This window comes from Boleophthalmus pectinirostris, unplaced genomic scaffold (assembly GCF_026225935.1).
Source record: "Boleophthalmus pectinirostris isolate CB_2022bp ecotype Guang Dong unplaced genomic scaffold, ASM2622593v1 HiC_scaffold_9, whole genome shotgun sequence".
NCBI classification, from domain to species: Eukaryota; Metazoa; Chordata; class Actinopteri; order Gobiiformes; family Gobiidae; genus Boleophthalmus; species Boleophthalmus pectinirostris.
The window spans coordinates 27630787-27648438 of NW_026571541.1; the positions used below are offsets into that span (position 1 = coordinate 27630787).

At 39.8% G+C, this 17652-nt stretch overlaps 1 protein-coding gene across 5 annotated transcripts in view; it reads left to right on the plus strand.

The window, feature by feature from the left end:
* Nucleotides 1–200: 200 nt before the first annotated feature.
* The window catches only part of dscamb (Down syndrome cell adhesion molecule b), a 194632-nt gene continuing 177180 nt past the window's right edge, over nucleotides 201–17652 (plus strand). For 3 of the 5 annotated variants that reach the window (XM_055147713.1, XM_055147715.1, XM_055147716.1), the window contains exon 1: nucleotides 226–1025. In XM_055147713.1, coding sequence (XP_055003688.1) covers nucleotides 983–1025 — 43 coding nt within the window. In that variant the 5' untranslated portion in view covers nucleotides 226–982. Of the gene's footprint in view, nucleotides 1026–17652 lie in introns of all 5 variants that reach the window. The other 2 variants (XM_055147717.1, XM_055147714.1) reach the window with 2 other exon arrangements.

Consider the following 17652-nt stretch of genomic DNA (forward strand, 5'->3'; position numbering starts at 1 on the left):
CAGTTCTATGGAGACTTACCTATTTCCATATTCTGAACAGAGACACTCCATTGGTCGAATCCATCTCGCTTTTGACAGATACTTACATTGTCTGAGCGCACGTGCACGTCCACACACTGTACATTGACCGTGAACTCGTAGCAGACGGTGCGTAAAAGGTGTTGGCGTGCGTCATGTGCCTCTAGTTCCCGTTTTAATGCAAATGCCCCATCCCGTCTTCCCTTTTTCTGCCACAGCAGCACGTTGCCCTGCACGGCCGGTACCCGCCTCTGCTCCTTTAAGGCAATGAGGAATAAAGGCGCGCGCAGGGGCAGGGAAGAGGGCTACTCCGCGCACTGCTCAGAGCGTGTCTTCAGCGATTAGAAAGCGGCGGCGGAGGGAAGATGCGCTTGCTTGCCTCTTGCTGGACGCACGGAGGCAGCGACGAAGATGATCTGACTGTGGAGTTCCAAAAACAAAAGCTGTTTTCCATTCCTATCCGCGCGCCTTATCAGTTTTCTTTGCTTCTTTGCCATTTAAGTTTTCTTTTTTAATTAAGGATGTTCCACCTGCGAGTCTTGCCTTTTTCAAACCGGGGCTGGTGACACTCTGAAAGCTTTAGTTTGGCACATTTTTCTTCCTGGAGCCGCTCGTATCGCCAGCTCTGACTCAGCAGCATCGCACACACCTGGGCTTCACCCCTTCCCTTCAGCATCCCTTCTGAATAGCGGGGACAAGCAAGACGCGCAGTGGAGGAGACTCAATACATTTCTTCCCCAAGACAATCCAAGGATCGTTTATGCTACGAGCGCGCTAAGAGGAAAAAAGAGCGCAGTTAAAAGTAGTGAGGAAATATTCAAAGTAGAGACTTTAGGACCGGTTTGCGTGAAGACTGTGGCAAATGTTTAACCTCAGCCCAAGCGCCCATACGAGAAACCCAGGGAGGCAGCGGTCGGAGGAAGACGAGAAAGCATAGCTTGGGGGGGATTGAACGGAGCAGGGCATGTGGATATTGGCTTTTATCTTTTTCCAGAGCATCTTGAATGGTAAGTTTCCTAATCAGTTTGCTCATTTGCTTAACGAGTTAGGGAAATGGAAGCGGGCAGCGGAGTGAGTGCAGAAGGAGGATGGAGGTCACCTGTGACCCACATGAAATGGATTTGATCCGCTTGTCAAAAGGCTGACACCCTTGATAGAAGCAGAGACACGGGCGAGGCGAGCGCGTTTGAACCAATCCACACAGCCATTGGACACAGCTCCGGCCTTTACGCATCCACCCATAAACGCGCTCATCAATCACCTTTTCACTCCCATTCACTAATTGGGACTTAGTAATTGGAATTTAAGTTTGAATTGTTTGTTTGCGCTTATATCACTTCGTTTTATTACAGATGTGACTCAAAACACTGCTAATTCTGTCACTACCTTGTTCCACCGTGGCCCCTAGTAATAAGTGACGTATTTGATATAATGGACATTGGGCTTAACCCCTTCCCCCTCCCCCACTCTCAGCTCATTTCAAGTTCAAAGTGATCTCAGTTAGGCCAGCAATTGATTGAAATAGATAAATTAACAGTTTATTTAAATGCCACTAATTTGGCTATTGTCCAATTTTACACAATTTGACAAAAATACATCAACAGCGAGCAAAACAGACCCACAAATAAGATGTGCAAAAGCAGTCTGTTTAAAAGAATTTTGAATTTTTTTTTTGCTGAATTGATTTTATTTGGTATATGTTTGACAAGACAACATTTTAATTAATATTTGAGAACATTTTCCGTAAATCTTGAAAAATAGTGACTGGATTTTGTATCATAAACAAGACCGCAAGCGTCCTCATTCAAATCCTATTCAAACCGCAAGATATGGTACCTAAGTACTTGTATTTTTGAAAACAAGTGCAGCTGCAATATGTGCAGACATGCATGAGACTGGCAGTGTGCATGTGCACATTTTGCAGAGCAGAATTTGTGTGCTTGTGTACTTCTAATCAATAGCAGAAAATTGATACAGTTTATTGCATTCACTTATTGGCCAGAGCCCCTTCTACAGGGAGGGATTATGGCCGACTGGGTGTGTATGAAAACAGGGAGAAGAGGCAGAGGCGGAGATGGGGGCGAAGGCAGCAAAATGAGACTCAAAATATGGCGTCCTTTCAGCGCGTTTTTGGTCTGAAACACGGGTTAACAAAATTCTTATCTGTTAAGAAATTTGCAACAAAAATCTTATTTTACCTCTGGACAAGGGGCTATGTGATACTGAGTGCCACCCAAAATTGATTTTCCCTTCTGGCTGGGATGATAAAATAAGACTGCGGAATGGATTTTAGTTTGTGTGTGTCATGTGTTTTTGTGATGAGGCACCCTTCGTCGCTGGTGTTTATTGACATGGACGGCATATAAAAATGGTATCTCACTCAGCCCAGCTTGTTCCCAAACTCATAAAGGAACAATAAGGAATCCTCATTAATCATAATCATCTGCGTCTGACATTACATCAACTGCCACGCAAGATTGTGCCCATTTATTGCATAGGGGATTATTGAATAGGCCTGTGGCAAACAACTGATAGGGATTAGGCGCTGTGGTGTGCAGACATTATGGCTTTTGGTCTGTCATTGGAAAGCGATGATTTGTTTTGGTCGGAACATGTTGTTACCAGTAGATTTTTTTGCGTTACTGATTTGCTTTATCCTTATATCATTGCCAAACAACTTTGTCCCAAGAGCTTTTGTTGATTCCAATGAAAATAAGGTGTCGTCGGCTGAACAGGCGTTGTCAGAAAGAATGAATGACCTTGTAGATGGAAGCCAGCGCAGCGATTGGATTCCAGACAATTCGAGCTGTTTGAGACTTAGGCCTATCACAAGCTCACTGGGCTGTCTCTATGGTAACCTCCTTAATGGCTGTCAGCGGCAGTTTCCGAAATCGCTGGCCATTCGCTATAGGGTGTTGTAAAATGGGGCTTGTCTTGGATTCTGTTGACAGAACCCCACCTGACACTCTATTAATGGGGCAATTCCTGATGCATCATGGTAGCTGTAGTTCTTGGCTGGCTGTTTGCTGCTGTAAGGTACTGTGTTTGAGAATGACGAAATGGCAAACCACAAAACCAAGTCTTGACCTTTTACATTTTTCTCATCTTGACTTAAATCTTATAAAGCTATTTTTAAGTTTGAATTTAAACCTATATTATTCACGTCAGTTAATAGATGTCTAACTTTAGTCTATGAATTTCAGGTTCCTTTAAATAGCAAACTAATGATAATCTCTGTAAACATTATTTATGTAGAACAAACTTAATAACATTCAAAAAATTCTACATCTAAAAAATACAAACTGCTTTTACTAGTACTGCTTTAGCTTCCACATGGTGTTTTTGGTTATAATACTATGCTGTACCTCATTTTGATGTAAAAATAATCTTATTCAAGACCTACTCAGACCATACCACCTCGGTTGCCTTACCCACTGTTTGAGAAACACCACACAAACACCTTGGGTTTTAATGAGCACTAACTGATATAAACCTGTATTATGAACAGCATCGCTGGTGCTAAACGGGCAAATAGCACTGCCATTGACTTGTTTTGCTTTCACACCTTCATCTACTTATGTCAGCTTAATTAACTTAGCAACAAACGCACTTCTTTCCACCATCAGTGTAGTACGAGGATCACATTTTAGCTTATTTACCCTTAAAATTATTTAAAAGGTATAAGCGATAATAACTCACTTCAATCCTTGGTCTTATGTTTAATTAAAATTTGGAAATGTCAGGTAGCACATTTTTGTATTTGTTGAACGAAGCGTTTGATTTTTGGCATAGCAGTGTTGAATCACTCTGGTCGTCAGTACCGGAGGAGAGACATATATATTATCTCTCCTTGAAGGCTGCCTCTAGGCAAAACCACAGCAGCCTATTCAAATTCTCATCGCAAAGATATAACAAGACAGGGCTCTTCGCACTGTTCCCATGAAGACCGCAATGATTTGCCGACAGCTCAGCACAATGGGTGTGTGTGACTTCAAACTACGCCCTTGGTGTGTGTGTCTATTACTGAGCATTTGAAGAAGTAAGAGGAACATTTGGATTTACAAATCGATTCTATTTCTGTGGGTCAAGTTTGATATAAAATGGTGACGCAGCGGATTGAAGTTACATGTGATTAGTTGATTTGAAAATTATGCATGATCAGAGTTATATGAATTATAACTGTATGGTAATCGTAACACAATCAAATGGGTCAGCCGGTTGTATATAGAGTGAGACGGTTGGACTGATGTGGTTTCAGGCTTTCTGCTCTTTTTAAACAGGTATTGAACACACTGTGACAATAAACAGCAAGTTCTGATTTATATATTTGTTGAAGTTGTGACTTGAACACACAAAACACAGTTGACCTACAGGCTTGCCAACCAGTGATTGAAAATGTTTCACCATTTAAATGAATGTGTGTTTAAGGAACTCTTGTGCTGTCAGGCATCATTTAGCTACATTAATGCGATTTTAAAAGTGCACTCCGTAACTTTTTTGATGGATGGTATGCAACCTGCACATCTTGATGTAGCTGCTAGTTGAAAAAACTTACATTCTTACTGTGAGTGGGTTCGCCTTTCCACAGATCTGACCAGTAACACAATGCAGTGGAACATTCCAAGCAAAGCAATAACATCTCCACAAAGACAAGACAAGAAAAGTTTCATCTGTACCTTTGATTACAGATCAGTTTCCCTGTCAAATGACTTTAAGCATCAAAACCTGACCGAGCAAACTCCAACTCCTCCAACCATTTGCCAGTTTACCAATCATCCCCCATCAGGATTTGGTAGGCGAAATCTCACCAGAGCTTGTCCAATTCAATTTACCAACACAAACTAGCAGCATACAGTCAAGTGGTAGATCATCTCGTGCAGCCTTACCCCGTTATGAATATCTAATGGGCCAAATTAAGTTTACAAGCCCACTTAACACTTGCAAGTAGCAAGGGTTTGCCGGGTTACTTAGCGAACTGCGTGTGTGATTCCAGTTGAAAGGGCAGCTAATGTCGGCTAATGGATACCCCGATGTGTGATCATAATAGATATTCCCTTGTTCATACATCCTAGCAGTTCTAATGAGGGCTACTCCACTGTACCGTACCTCCTCAAGCCTGTCTCGCTCTCTAATTAGGAGGAAGCTTTGGTGACGGCCGGGCGTGCACGAGAGGACATGCACGTGCACCAATGTAAAATCTAATTACCGATCTCACTGTGTCTGTCTGGATTATACGGAATCAGAGGTGTAATTGTGCAAGCCCGCGTGTAAATGTCTCTTGCATTAAAATGTTAACGATATCATTTAACATCTGCGGGGAAGAGCGGGAAAGCCCGGGGCGCGCAGATGTAGGCGTTTGATCATGCGTGCAAAGTGAGCTTGTACTAGTACATCTGGCGGGGGTTCCCTCTCATACCGGATGTTTTTAATTCACTCAGCACCTGTCAAAGTGGCATGTTGGATTATTGTGGCACACTGCACTGCACTGTAGAGCAGACAGTGGAGTGGTTGTGGTGTATAGAGGTTTAACACAATTTATATTCCCGCTCTGAATTGGTGTAGGTGTATGTGAGGATGCAATCAAAATCTGTCTAAAAGAGTCGAAAATAATGAACTTTCTGAACCAAATGTGGATTGGGAGGTTGTCTGTTTCAGTTGGCCAATTTTGTTACGTTTAATCCTGAATCTGTAAACCAGTTGTATACCATTTATCCACTATGATCTATGTTTTTGAAATGAGAAAAAACACCTAATATTATAGATTTTGGGTCTATCTCTTCTGCTAATACTGTAATCCAATTAGGCACACTATCTACTTTTATATTTTTAAAGTCCATTTGGTCTTTGCCATGTGTCTTTTCATATTTTGATTCTTTTTTGGGTTAAAAAATGTTTCAAGCTCACATTTACTTATTACTCATTTAATTTTAGCTATAAATTGAACTATTTTCACCATGGACTGGTAAATATGGCTAACTTGCTACATTTTATTACTTCGATAGTTAAGAAGTTATAGTTCTGACTTGGATGAATTTGGTTTTCCCTCTACTTCCTAATCTTGGAGTTTTACTTTTAATTCTAATGACTTCCATATGGACCACCACATCCATTTGATTTGCGCAGGCTCATTATCAAAATTCTATGTAACAATCACAATCCCTATTTTTAGCCAGCAGTGTTTATTAGTGACGATTACTGCCCTCTATCCACTGTATGTACATTGCATGCAGCTCATTCCACACTAGGGCTTTTGTTCTTTGGAGGAGACAGGTGACTACATTTAGTTTAGTAACCATAACGACAAGAATCAAATTGCACCTCATAAATACTGGCTCTTAATCCCGTTCTTCAAATACAGCGGGCTGGACTTTGAACTAGACAATAGGACCTAGGGCTATAAGAGCTATAAACCCATAAACTATGCCTAGCTTCACAACTATTTCAGCTGAAGTGATCCTCTCTGTTTTACCTCCGTGTTCACATGTGTATTGGATGCTACATTTTCAAAGTAGGCTACGGCATAACCACGGAGGCAGGGCTGGATAGACACTGACAGAAAGACAAATGGGTCCAGCCCGGTTTCTCGACACCCCCTTGTTATTTTTAAACCTGGCACAGATGCTGAGATTTAAGACCAAGTTAGTGACGGTTATTTTTAGCTGGCCATTTTTAAAGCGCTGTCATCTTCTCGGAGTTGAGTAAAAAAAAAAAAAAAAAACGTGCTGGTGAGAGGTGTGGACCGCTAGCTAGCATTTTACGAGCATGTAGCAGGCTCCTATATTTGCTTGCAGAGCGGCTTGTGTGCTTGTGTTTAATTGGAAAGCAGGTTAGGTGGGTGTGTGCTAGGATGGGTCAGGGCGTGATATGGAGTTTGAGCCACAGCGAGTCTGATTTATGTCCTTCCAGCCTGCCATCGATCGGCCCGGCCTCGTGTGAGACTGAGTGCATTGTCAATAATCTTAGCACTTTATGGTATTCCTAGAATTCCCAGGCCTCGTCCCTGCTCTCTCTGTACTATAAGGTGTGAAGCTTGCTGCAGTCGGCCATGTTGTTCCACCTCAAATAGGAGGAAAGGAGAGCTGGAGGCATTTGATTGAACAGGCTTGTGTGATGTGGAAGTGCAGGCTGTGACGCTGATGCTTGGACATCACCGGCTAAGGGGACTTCAGGGGAAAGGTGCAAATATTTGTAAATTGCTTTGTCATAAACTGTTTTACAATTGACAAAAGTGAGAAAGTGTGGGATTTTCTCACATAATGCAAATTTGAGCTTAAAATGAAAAACAAAACAAAACAAAATTGAGGTGTAAGGAGTAGTAACAATTTCACTTTAATTTATAATGCACATTTCAAGTTTGTTATGATCCAAAATGATGTACAATAAGACAAATAGTATTCAGTTTTCTCAAAGACTTGTTGTTGTTTGTTTGTTGTGTATACATGGTTTAGAAAAATATGGCAAATTGCTCAAATCAAATCATAATCTGTCCCTATGACAATTTGCCTGATCGAATTCATTGTTTTTCTGTTTGATGTAGTTCTTTGCTCAATTGATCAGCCAAGAATTATGATTAAAGTGTAGTCGTTTTTTCCTCTGCATATCGCGCACCGCAGTAGATAGTAGATCGGATAGAATAGACCATGCATATTGCATGTTTTAAAATAAGGACGGTCTGAATTCTGTGAAATAAATGTAAACAATACATCTCTCGTCCCCAGGAGTGTGCAGCTGTTTACATGTGGCCAAGTGTCTCCATAGACTGTTGCCAGGACCAGATCTATTATGTGTTACTCCTTGTCTCCCCATCGCACCCATCCATCCCCACAAGTGATTATGCTAATTAGTGTTTGATCAGATGATTAAATTAAAACTCCATTCATTCAAAGTACTAAATGCTCTGAATACATTTGTGTCCGTTTAGCCGCCTGGCTTCACACAGCCATTCCCCCGACACCTTCTTTGATGGAGAACAAAAGCCATAACCAGAGAGGGAGAGAAATTGGAATTGTATGAAATGAAAAGATACATTAAATTCATTGGAGATTCAATTTAATTTCATTTACATTTCAACATTTATGTTTTTGTTGCCTGGATATTCTGTAGATTTAACACACCAGGGAATTACGGTGGAGAATGGACAGTGGGAGATATCATTAAAGATTGCCGTTTGCTTGAAGTAATGTCTTTCACCTGAATTGGATTGCAATTGTCTTTCTTCATCTTCATTCACAGTAGAGATTTATCTGGATAGGGCAGGAAGGGCATCTGATGTAATTACCTCTATGTGTTTTGTTCACTGCAGCAACTACTGATAAAAAATGAGCTGTCAAAATATAAATAAGATGTTTTTATAAAGCCTGTAAATAGGGAAATTGCATTTGTACATAAAAGAAACAATGAGCAGGTTTAATTTATAGAATAGTAATAATAAATAGGTTTTCCGCCTTGGGTAGTAGGAGAGGAGGAGGGAGAGGAGCCGTGCTGTGGTCCCCTAAGTGTTGAATAAACATGCTGGTTAGGCAAATGGCTTGCGATAAATGTTTAATATGATAAGTCCATAAAGACGCTCAAATGAGTCTGGAGTATTAAAATGAGCACAGCGGCTGTAGCAGCGCGGGTGGAGGGAGAGGAAGAGGGAAAGAAGAAGGGAATAGAAGAGATGTGGAAGAGAAAGGAGCAGAAGAGGGAGCAGACGAAAGAGGGGAGGAGAGGAGCAGGTGGATGAGGGAGAGGAGGAGGAGAAGAAAGAGGAGGGGAGGGGTAAGGAGGCTGATAATGGCAGCCAGAGCTAACAGGATGAGAGGCGCCAGCTGCTGTGACATCAGCATTAGCACAGTGCACAGCTGCTGGCCACAGACTTGTGCGGGACAAAACCAGGACAGTGGGACGTCTTCAGAGGGCTGCCGTGGACTCCTAATCACATTATTACCTGTTCAGCCCCAATATTACAGGGATAATACTGTCTGAAGTGCCCGCGCTGTGAAGTGAAGGGGAGGAAAATACATTCAAATCAACAGATGTTTGAGCTGATGAAAGGAATTAGGGCATTTTGATGCACAAAGAACACAAGTGAATAGCTGTGATGCAACACTGTTCCACATAAACAAAGGGATATCCTTGGGTTTACTTGTCATTGCTGCTATCAGACAGTAAGAGAAAAGCAGGCTAATAGTGTACTATAGACAAGAAAGTAGACTAATTAAAATGTTTTCAAAAGGTTAAGGTATACTTTGTTGTCTTTGTAGGGTAAGGACATTTGCCCTCTGTATTTGACTCATCTTTCAATGTCGCTGGGGTAACCCATCTCCAGATCTTGTGCAAGGCCACCTATTGTCTGTGTTTTGGGTTGAAGGGTTGGCTGAATTTCCAGATTTTGTTGCACTTTACCAAACAGTCTTTTCTCTATTTTTAATAATAATGACTGAGATTTAGTCACCCCACCTCACAAGAAATGATGAAGATGCTGTCTCCACATTTGACTGAAAATGTCAAATGATCAAACTGACTCAAACCTTTAAGGTCTACCCAAGCCATCAAAATGTTTTAACTAATTTACTGGAGCTAAAAATTAAAGGTTTTATATTACAGTATATTCTGATCTATGTTATAATGTTGTTTCCTTACCAAAAACATACCCAGAGTTTTGGTTTGTTTCATTCATACATGTTAACAGATCAACCAAGCATGTTTAGGCTAAATTATTTTTTCAAAAGGAAAAAACACTCCCTTTCAACTTGTGATGTCATGTGGTAATGCATGAAGGGCTCCGCTGTGTTTTTAAACTCCATACACCATCACTAGAATCTTTTGGGTAATTTTCCATCTCTACTCTAAAGGTAAAAGGTAGCTGTAACTCGAAAACAACTACTTCATGACATCACAATGTGGAACAGAGCATTTTGAACTTTGAAGATGTAGACAGACTAATAATGCAAGATTATTCAAACATGTGTGAATAAAACAGCACACAACTCCAGGTATGTTTTAACAAGATAATAACATTCTAACTTGGCTTAAAGCTCACAAGAATCAACTTTGTGTAACATGTGTCCTTAAAAATATGGTGCATCAAGTGTATTAACTCTTGCCTAACGAACCCATTTGTAACAAGTGTAATATGATCCCAAAGCCTGAAGTTGCTACATGTCAGATCATTTTGCTTCTTGTGTTTGTCCACATGTGTCCAGTGCTGGCTCTGTGGACATTTGTAGACGCTGTCTTGCTGGGTTGACATCCAGGTGGACAGCTCTCATATCCACAGTGTGTCACCAGAGCCCCTTAAAGGCCCTTAACCATAATACTGGCTGACATAATAAGGTTGGATGTCCAGTATGTGCCATGTCGACTTGTCTGGGCCGGCCAAGGCTTCTGCCAACAGGCATCTTTACAGTGCAAGCGCTGCTGCTTAATCACATTACCCAGAGAGACAGTGTACGCCGCACATTGGATTAGCTTACGTGTTATTAGGTTATATCCACTCCAGTCTCAATCAGACATGTTAAGTATAATAGTGAAAAAGATGTGTATGTCCAGTATCGAATGCAATTTCAGCAGTGACGATGCGCCATTTGGGATCTTTATGTAAAATAAGGTCAGTCTATTCTCATCCAGGCCATGCAAAAATATGTTTCTGATTAGCTAACGCCTCTAAAATATTTCAACCTGACTTGTACAGACATTAGCAATGCAATGAAAGGAGAGAATGATCGATTTGATAGTGGTTTGTAAGTGGAAGGGAGGGAAGGTGGAGTGAGATTCTGAGGGGGCATATGGTTCTGCAGCTGTGGCACATTATTATATAGATTGTGTGGACAGCTTGAGAGATGAGAGGTTGAGGTTGAGAGGCAAAGGCTGTGATAGACAGACACTGATAAACTGGTGTTAATGTTGCCTTTATTGCTTTTTTCATTGTGGTTCTCCAAATTTGTCAAATCACGATATAACGGAAAATTTGCGACAACAATATACAGTATTTGATGATATACCCAAGGCTGCTTAATAGTTGCTGGCATTCATTATATTTACTTACAGTTTTTAAGTTTTAAGTGGCAGGACTAGAACAAAATCTCTGCAAGACATAATATCACAATTTATCACCAAAAATATGACCCAGCCGTAGTTGTAATTTCTAATTTGTCAGTTTAATTCTGCAATATACAATTTCAATTATTTTGGGACAAGCATCTTACACATTTTGTATTGTGTATGATCCAGTTTTTTCAGTTCAGATACCAATGTTGATTCTTTGATTTAATATTAACCGATACCAGTGTGTAGGGACTGAAAATGGCACTTATTTCCTTAAAACACAGTTAACTTATTACACAAGTTACCCATGGTGTTGTGCAACTGCTATTTATCCTACACATAACCAGAGGCCAGCTTCATATGAATAAAAGTTCAAACTTTTTGAGATGTTCTAGGCCCAGATCAATGTGTAAATAGTCTCATTACATCCAGTGAAAGGCCCAATCACAATATCGGCTTAACCAATATTGCCTAAACGATACTCGATCCAGCCAATTTTTCAGTATTTATTAACAGTATTGGTATTGGTGCATCCCTAAGAAAAACTATTTTGATCTGATGTGCATGTGGTTATAATCGTACACTATTTGTAGTCTACTTTTCAACCATTTCTAATATACTGTAAATATGTTCAGCCCTATAACAGTAACTGTATAAACAAGTCCAACAAATCATTTCAGATATAGACCATGGCTTATACTTGATAGTATTTTCGTATGTTACTTATGTCTGCCAAAATTCAATGATGCATCTCCCAAAGCAGCAGCTATTTATATAAACAAATTCACCAAGGACTTTTCGCCAATGGGATTAGTATTTGCTGTCTATAAATATGAGATATGTTTTGTGGTTAATTAGGTGATGATTAGGGACAGTGCTGCATTTCTCCCTCAGAAATGATCATTATGGGGTATTCTTGTAGCTTCTTGGTTCTCATTCATATGGATAATTTAGAGCTTCATCGGTGTAGTTGAAATAAGAGACATTTACTTAAACAGTTTATATAATTTCTGATGTTATGATTGAAGATTTCAGCTAACCAGATGTTGTAAACTGTAGATCTATCACTGATTTTACATAAGGAAGTATAATGTACAGTTCTTGTCTCTTTTTTGAGTATGTATAAAAGAAACATTTCAATTGACTTCACATTTATTTAAAATCACCCCCACCTTTTATTAAGTTCATATACGTTTCTGATCAGTCTGTGTATTATGAAGTGAGTCAAGTACTTTATATGTTTCCAAATATATCCATAAGCCCCTGTTTTTTTGTATTGCCTCTGTGTTTTTAATTTGACAGTAAGATAATATAGATTTTGACCCATTTTATCCACTTTTATACCCAATAAACTGTACAGTGAGTGTTGTGTTTATGTTAGTGTAAGCCTTTATTCAACAGTAGAGGGAGCTGCATTAGTTCTCTCCTCTCTAATCACTCATCAGATCGCCTCGCTCGCTCCGCACTCATCATCATCACACACACCATCATTTAGACATCAGCGCTCAGTTTGGCTAAGTGAAAAAGCACCGCACGCTCACTGGCTCGCATTTATGAGACATGCAGCCACTGTGGCCCATTTAAGATGTAAAAAGAGACTGGGGAGAGAGGAGGAGGAGGAGGAGGAGGAAGAGAGGGCTGTGCATGCTGTGGGGAGCTCGTTTTTTAGCAATGCCCGCCCCTCCCTGCCAGACATCAGAGGACAGATCTGTCGGGGCGGATCAGCAGCCCGTGCACAGCCAAGCCTTTCTACTGTCACAGCGGCCCTAAATATTCATGAGAGCAAATTGGAAGACAGTCATTTAACTTGGGTGCATGGTGTATCGCCGCTGGGCAGATCACATCAGTGGGAATGCTTACTCACACTGGCCCGCCTGGCACCGGCTGCTCGTCTCCATATCCGTTTGGCAAATTGGACCCTCTATATATGTTATATCCAGATTCATGGCCGCTGGCATATTAACTTTGCCAGAATATGATTTGCAATGTCTCTACTCAGATCTAATATAAACAGAAATTGGGTCATGTACAGGTTAATGGACTATTTTTAGCTGCTTGTAATTTCAGACTGTCGACATAGCAGTGTTTGCTTTTTTGCATAATGTAGTCACTATACTCCTTGCCTACTGGCATGTACAGCTTTAACTATTGTACGGAGTCAGTTTTTCAAGGTCATCTTCCTTAGTTCTTGGTGGACTCATAGTAACTTTGTTCTTACAGTAAATGCTCTTATTTGTAGCTCACACAAATATAATACCGCTTTTTCAGATGCTTAAAGTCACTTTACAGTTGCGTGCTTTATTCATTCATTACATACTCAGTAGTCACAGCTGTCCTGGGTTGGACCGACGGAAGCGAGGCTGACAAGCTGCAACATTCCCCACTCCGTGCACCACCCCCATCACTCACTCACTGACCACATTCATACTAAGGTAGCTGAAGTATCTTGCTTAAGGACACAACAACAGTCCACACTGGAGCCACTGCTGCCCCCACTGTGGCACTAGATAATCCCAGTGGTCACCCATCCATGTACTAACCAGACCCAACTCTGGGTAGCTCCAAAATAATAAAAGATTGAGCACTGACATCAGGTATATATATATTTTGTATACTGTATCTACAGTGGGGTTTAAGAAGTCATCTCAAGGTCATCAGGAAAAAAGGTTTTCAAAGGTTTTCAATAACCAGCAAGGCATTTCTTAACTTTGTATGTTTTCAATCGCCACCTAAACAAAATACAAGCCTACACACCCCTCAGTTGTTGCATCAGTGGCATTTTAAGAATCAGTCAAATGGAGGAAATGTATCTTTGCATGAATAAAAAAGAACAATATACAAATGGTTAATTTTTACATCAAAATACAACATTTTGTGACTTGCAAAACCATACACGTGCAGGCCGTCACGTGTTTAAATGTCTACATATGATAGAGAGCAGGTATGATCTGGTCGGCCTATAAGCAGAGTCACCCTAAGGACATGAGGCACTGGGCTGCTTTAATTACCCAGAATCCCCTGCTGTCACGCTGTCACCCGGGTCCTGTGCACCAACCGTGCCAATGACAAGCCAACACTGTGGCAGCCGGGGCGCCCTCTGATATGTGCTGTCTCCACCCTCTCCGCATGCTCCTGTTTGCCTCTGATATTCTGTCTCGCCGTGACAGAGAGAGTTCACCTAAAAACACTGCAGCTTGAAGGATAAATGAATTATGAAATGAGGTTTAATAACTTGTCATCTCCCTCCTGTGTGACAAAGAATATTCACAAGTAGTACAAGTGTGTAAAAAAAAAACTCCAGCACAGTTTGATCAGGTGTCACGTTTGCAGAGTCACTCCATATCCAGTGTTGCCTGTACCTCCTCTCATCGTTGTGCCTTGTTATCCTATTGGCAGTGATTAAATGAGGCAGCCCTAGTGTTGGAAAGCACACCGTCATGGTTAGTTAGCTCCTGTCAGCTGATCAGATCACACTTGTGTTGTTTGTCATTTAGTACAGGACAAATGTCTGGACACACTTATGATTGCCTATTTACATTTGTGATAACAGGGACAATTAGTGGTGGAGCGCTTGGTATTACTCTCAAGGTTGAGGGTTTAAATCCTGGAGTCAAACATAATAATATTGTTAGAGTCTGTAAGGTAAGGTATACGCTCTACTAGGGGTGTGTAAAAATATCGATATATTTTATCATTTAATGTGATGATACAGTATCGATATCGTGGGCTGCTGTATTGATATATCACCAAGAGTATTTTTTGGTGTATTTTACTAAATTATGTTGTTACAGCACTACAGTTTTGTTGGTTGTTTAGAGGAAGGAAACTTGTTTATGTGACACATTTGACATTTTCCCTGTTTTGAGGTTTAAAATATAGGTTTGTTTCATATTAACTTTGCACAAGAAGTGGTTTAACAAAGACTTTTAGTATCACAGCCATAATTTTAGTCATTACCTTTTACTGAACCGTATCAAATCAAGTTGCAATATATCGTATCAAATCGAAAGCTCACTGTATCGAGATATGTATCGTATCGTGGCCTATGTATCGAGGTATCTTAATGATACCCAGCCCTACTTTCTACAGCCTGGTAATGTTATTGCTTGGTTATTGTTAGTGTTTGAGGAGCTGGTTGAAAGAATGTGTGTTTTTAAGAAAACTGTGAGAATTAAAAACTCACTGCACTGCTCTGTCTGAAGCCCTGTTCCTCAAGTTAGACTTTAATCTGAGCTTTGTATTAACACAAGCAAAAGAACTGACTACCTAAGAAATAAGAATACAGGTAACTAAAGGCAAGATAAGTAAAGCTATACTGTGGAACATCCCAGGCAGAGCAATAACATCTCCATGCACACAAAGTAGTGAATGTGGCAGAAGTTGCATAGTGCACCTTTAAATCTATTTTGCTGTCACTGAAATTTAGTTTTAGAACATTTTCAACTAAACAACAAACAAAACACAACCAAATATCTTATACTAAAAAACTGACCTCTATTTTTTGCATGTATTTTTGCTCTCATAACGTGTATTTTATCAATGTATTTTATCAGTTTTTGCTCTTATGCAGTGCAGTACAGTGAATCTTTCTAGACTGCTATTTTCCCTTTCTCTCCTCTGTGGAAAATCCTAGTCCATTATGGATGTATATAATGCATTATTGAACAGTGTCATTTATTTCACCTTTACAGTTGAGCTCATGAAAAATTATGCCAATTATCCATTTTCTCTCGGGCGATGTAGTAAGCGTTTGGAGCCCTCGGCGGTTCTCGGGCCGTGGTACAGACTTAAGTGTGGGCCCCTCCACCTGCGTCACTGGCCCCTCCGCTGGTTCAATTAGGAAAAACACTTGTACTGTGCTATGCAGCCTTTCAACAGAATCCATTTCCTCATTTCTTTATTTTAATTAAATCAAGCCTGCTATCGCTCAGCCTGTCTAAATCGAGTTGCTCTCACATACTTTTCGTTTTGTGAAAAATCAAAATAGCCATGACATAAATCCTAATCCAATTTCTCCAATGCTCGTGCTGAGTGAGGAGCAGCCTTCTCCAAGCAACCACGTATTTCTTTGATCTGCTCCTTTTTAGCCACCAGCCTTGTAGCCAGCTAAAAATTAAAATCTTTTTTCTCAAGACTTTGTTCCAATTTAAAATTAACTCATCTATTTTTTGGGGGGGGGTCTAAACCGTAATTTTAGGCTCATGATGAATAAAGCAGAACAGATTAAACAAATGAATTTCAAAGGACTATGTTACACTTTTGGAAAACTGCTTTAATAATAGAAAATCCACCAAAATTGTTACACCTGAATATGCTTTTACTTTTGAAGGCTGGCTAGTTAGTTTGCTACAATGATAATATTTTTATATTGTGTTGGTTTTATTGGAAAACACCTTGAGTTTTGTAAAGGGCTCTAAAAATAAAGTTTGATTGATTGATTGATTGAACAAAAATTAATCTATTAACAACCCACAGTATCATTGCAAGATAGTGCAACAAGTATAAGCAACAAATATACTGTAGTTTCAATGGATTTTTACCACAGGATTTATTTTTGTTTTCTTTGCGTCTCATTTGTCTATTTACTTATCTAACTAGTACACCAACAAATCTGGTTTTGGAGCACTATATTTTCACTATTGCAACATTATAAGGCAAATCCTATATTCTTTCTCTTGCTCTTACCTTGAGTATTAGCCATGCATATGTGGGTTGGACGCATACGACTACAGCCTGCATTCTCAACACAGGGAAGATTGATACTGCGTGTGCCAGCTGCAGAGAAAAAAGCTAGAATCAGAATTTAATATGACTTTGATGTATTATTTTCATCTGGGCCGGTGCCACATACTGTACCTACTCAGAGCTCGGAGCGCCATCTCATTGCATTTGGAAACATCCAGATTGGCCCCAAATGTCTCATATAAGAAGTCTTCAGCTGGGTACATACGGCTTTTTCAAATGTGGAATAATAATGCCCATTTATGACCCAAGCTATTTGAAATTATAGCATTTTTGCCTTTTACGTTTCCGTTATGCAACATTTTGTGGTCCTTTTCCCATTCAAAAGTATAGTCTTTAATTGTTAATCACTATGGAAATGTTTATAACTTATCATCTTTTTGAAAATCATGGATAGCAGCAAAACCAGACATGCAAAATGACATGTATTTCCCCATAAGTTTGTCAAAAAACTTAACTGATACCTATTAATGAAATGAGTATCGATGACAAAATAACTCGCATAAATATGACAAAATTTGGGCTTTTCTGAACAGTTATGGAATTATCTTGAACTATATCAGAAGAGTACATGAACACAATGTAATATTTTGTGTTGAAAATTTGACGTTTTATTTTCATTGTGCAATTAGTATTAAATATCTTTTTCTTTAGTATCTAAATTGAGTTTGAAATGTTTGTATTGGTGTATCAAAACAACAATACTAATACGTATATATGAATATTATAAATTCTTCAAGATTTGTAGTTCTTTGTAATTTATTTTTAATTAGTCCTCTAACTAAAAATGCCAAATGTATGTCCAATGTCCACGTACATGCACAAGTCATTGGAGGGTCTGATTTCTGGTGTGGAGCCACTGGA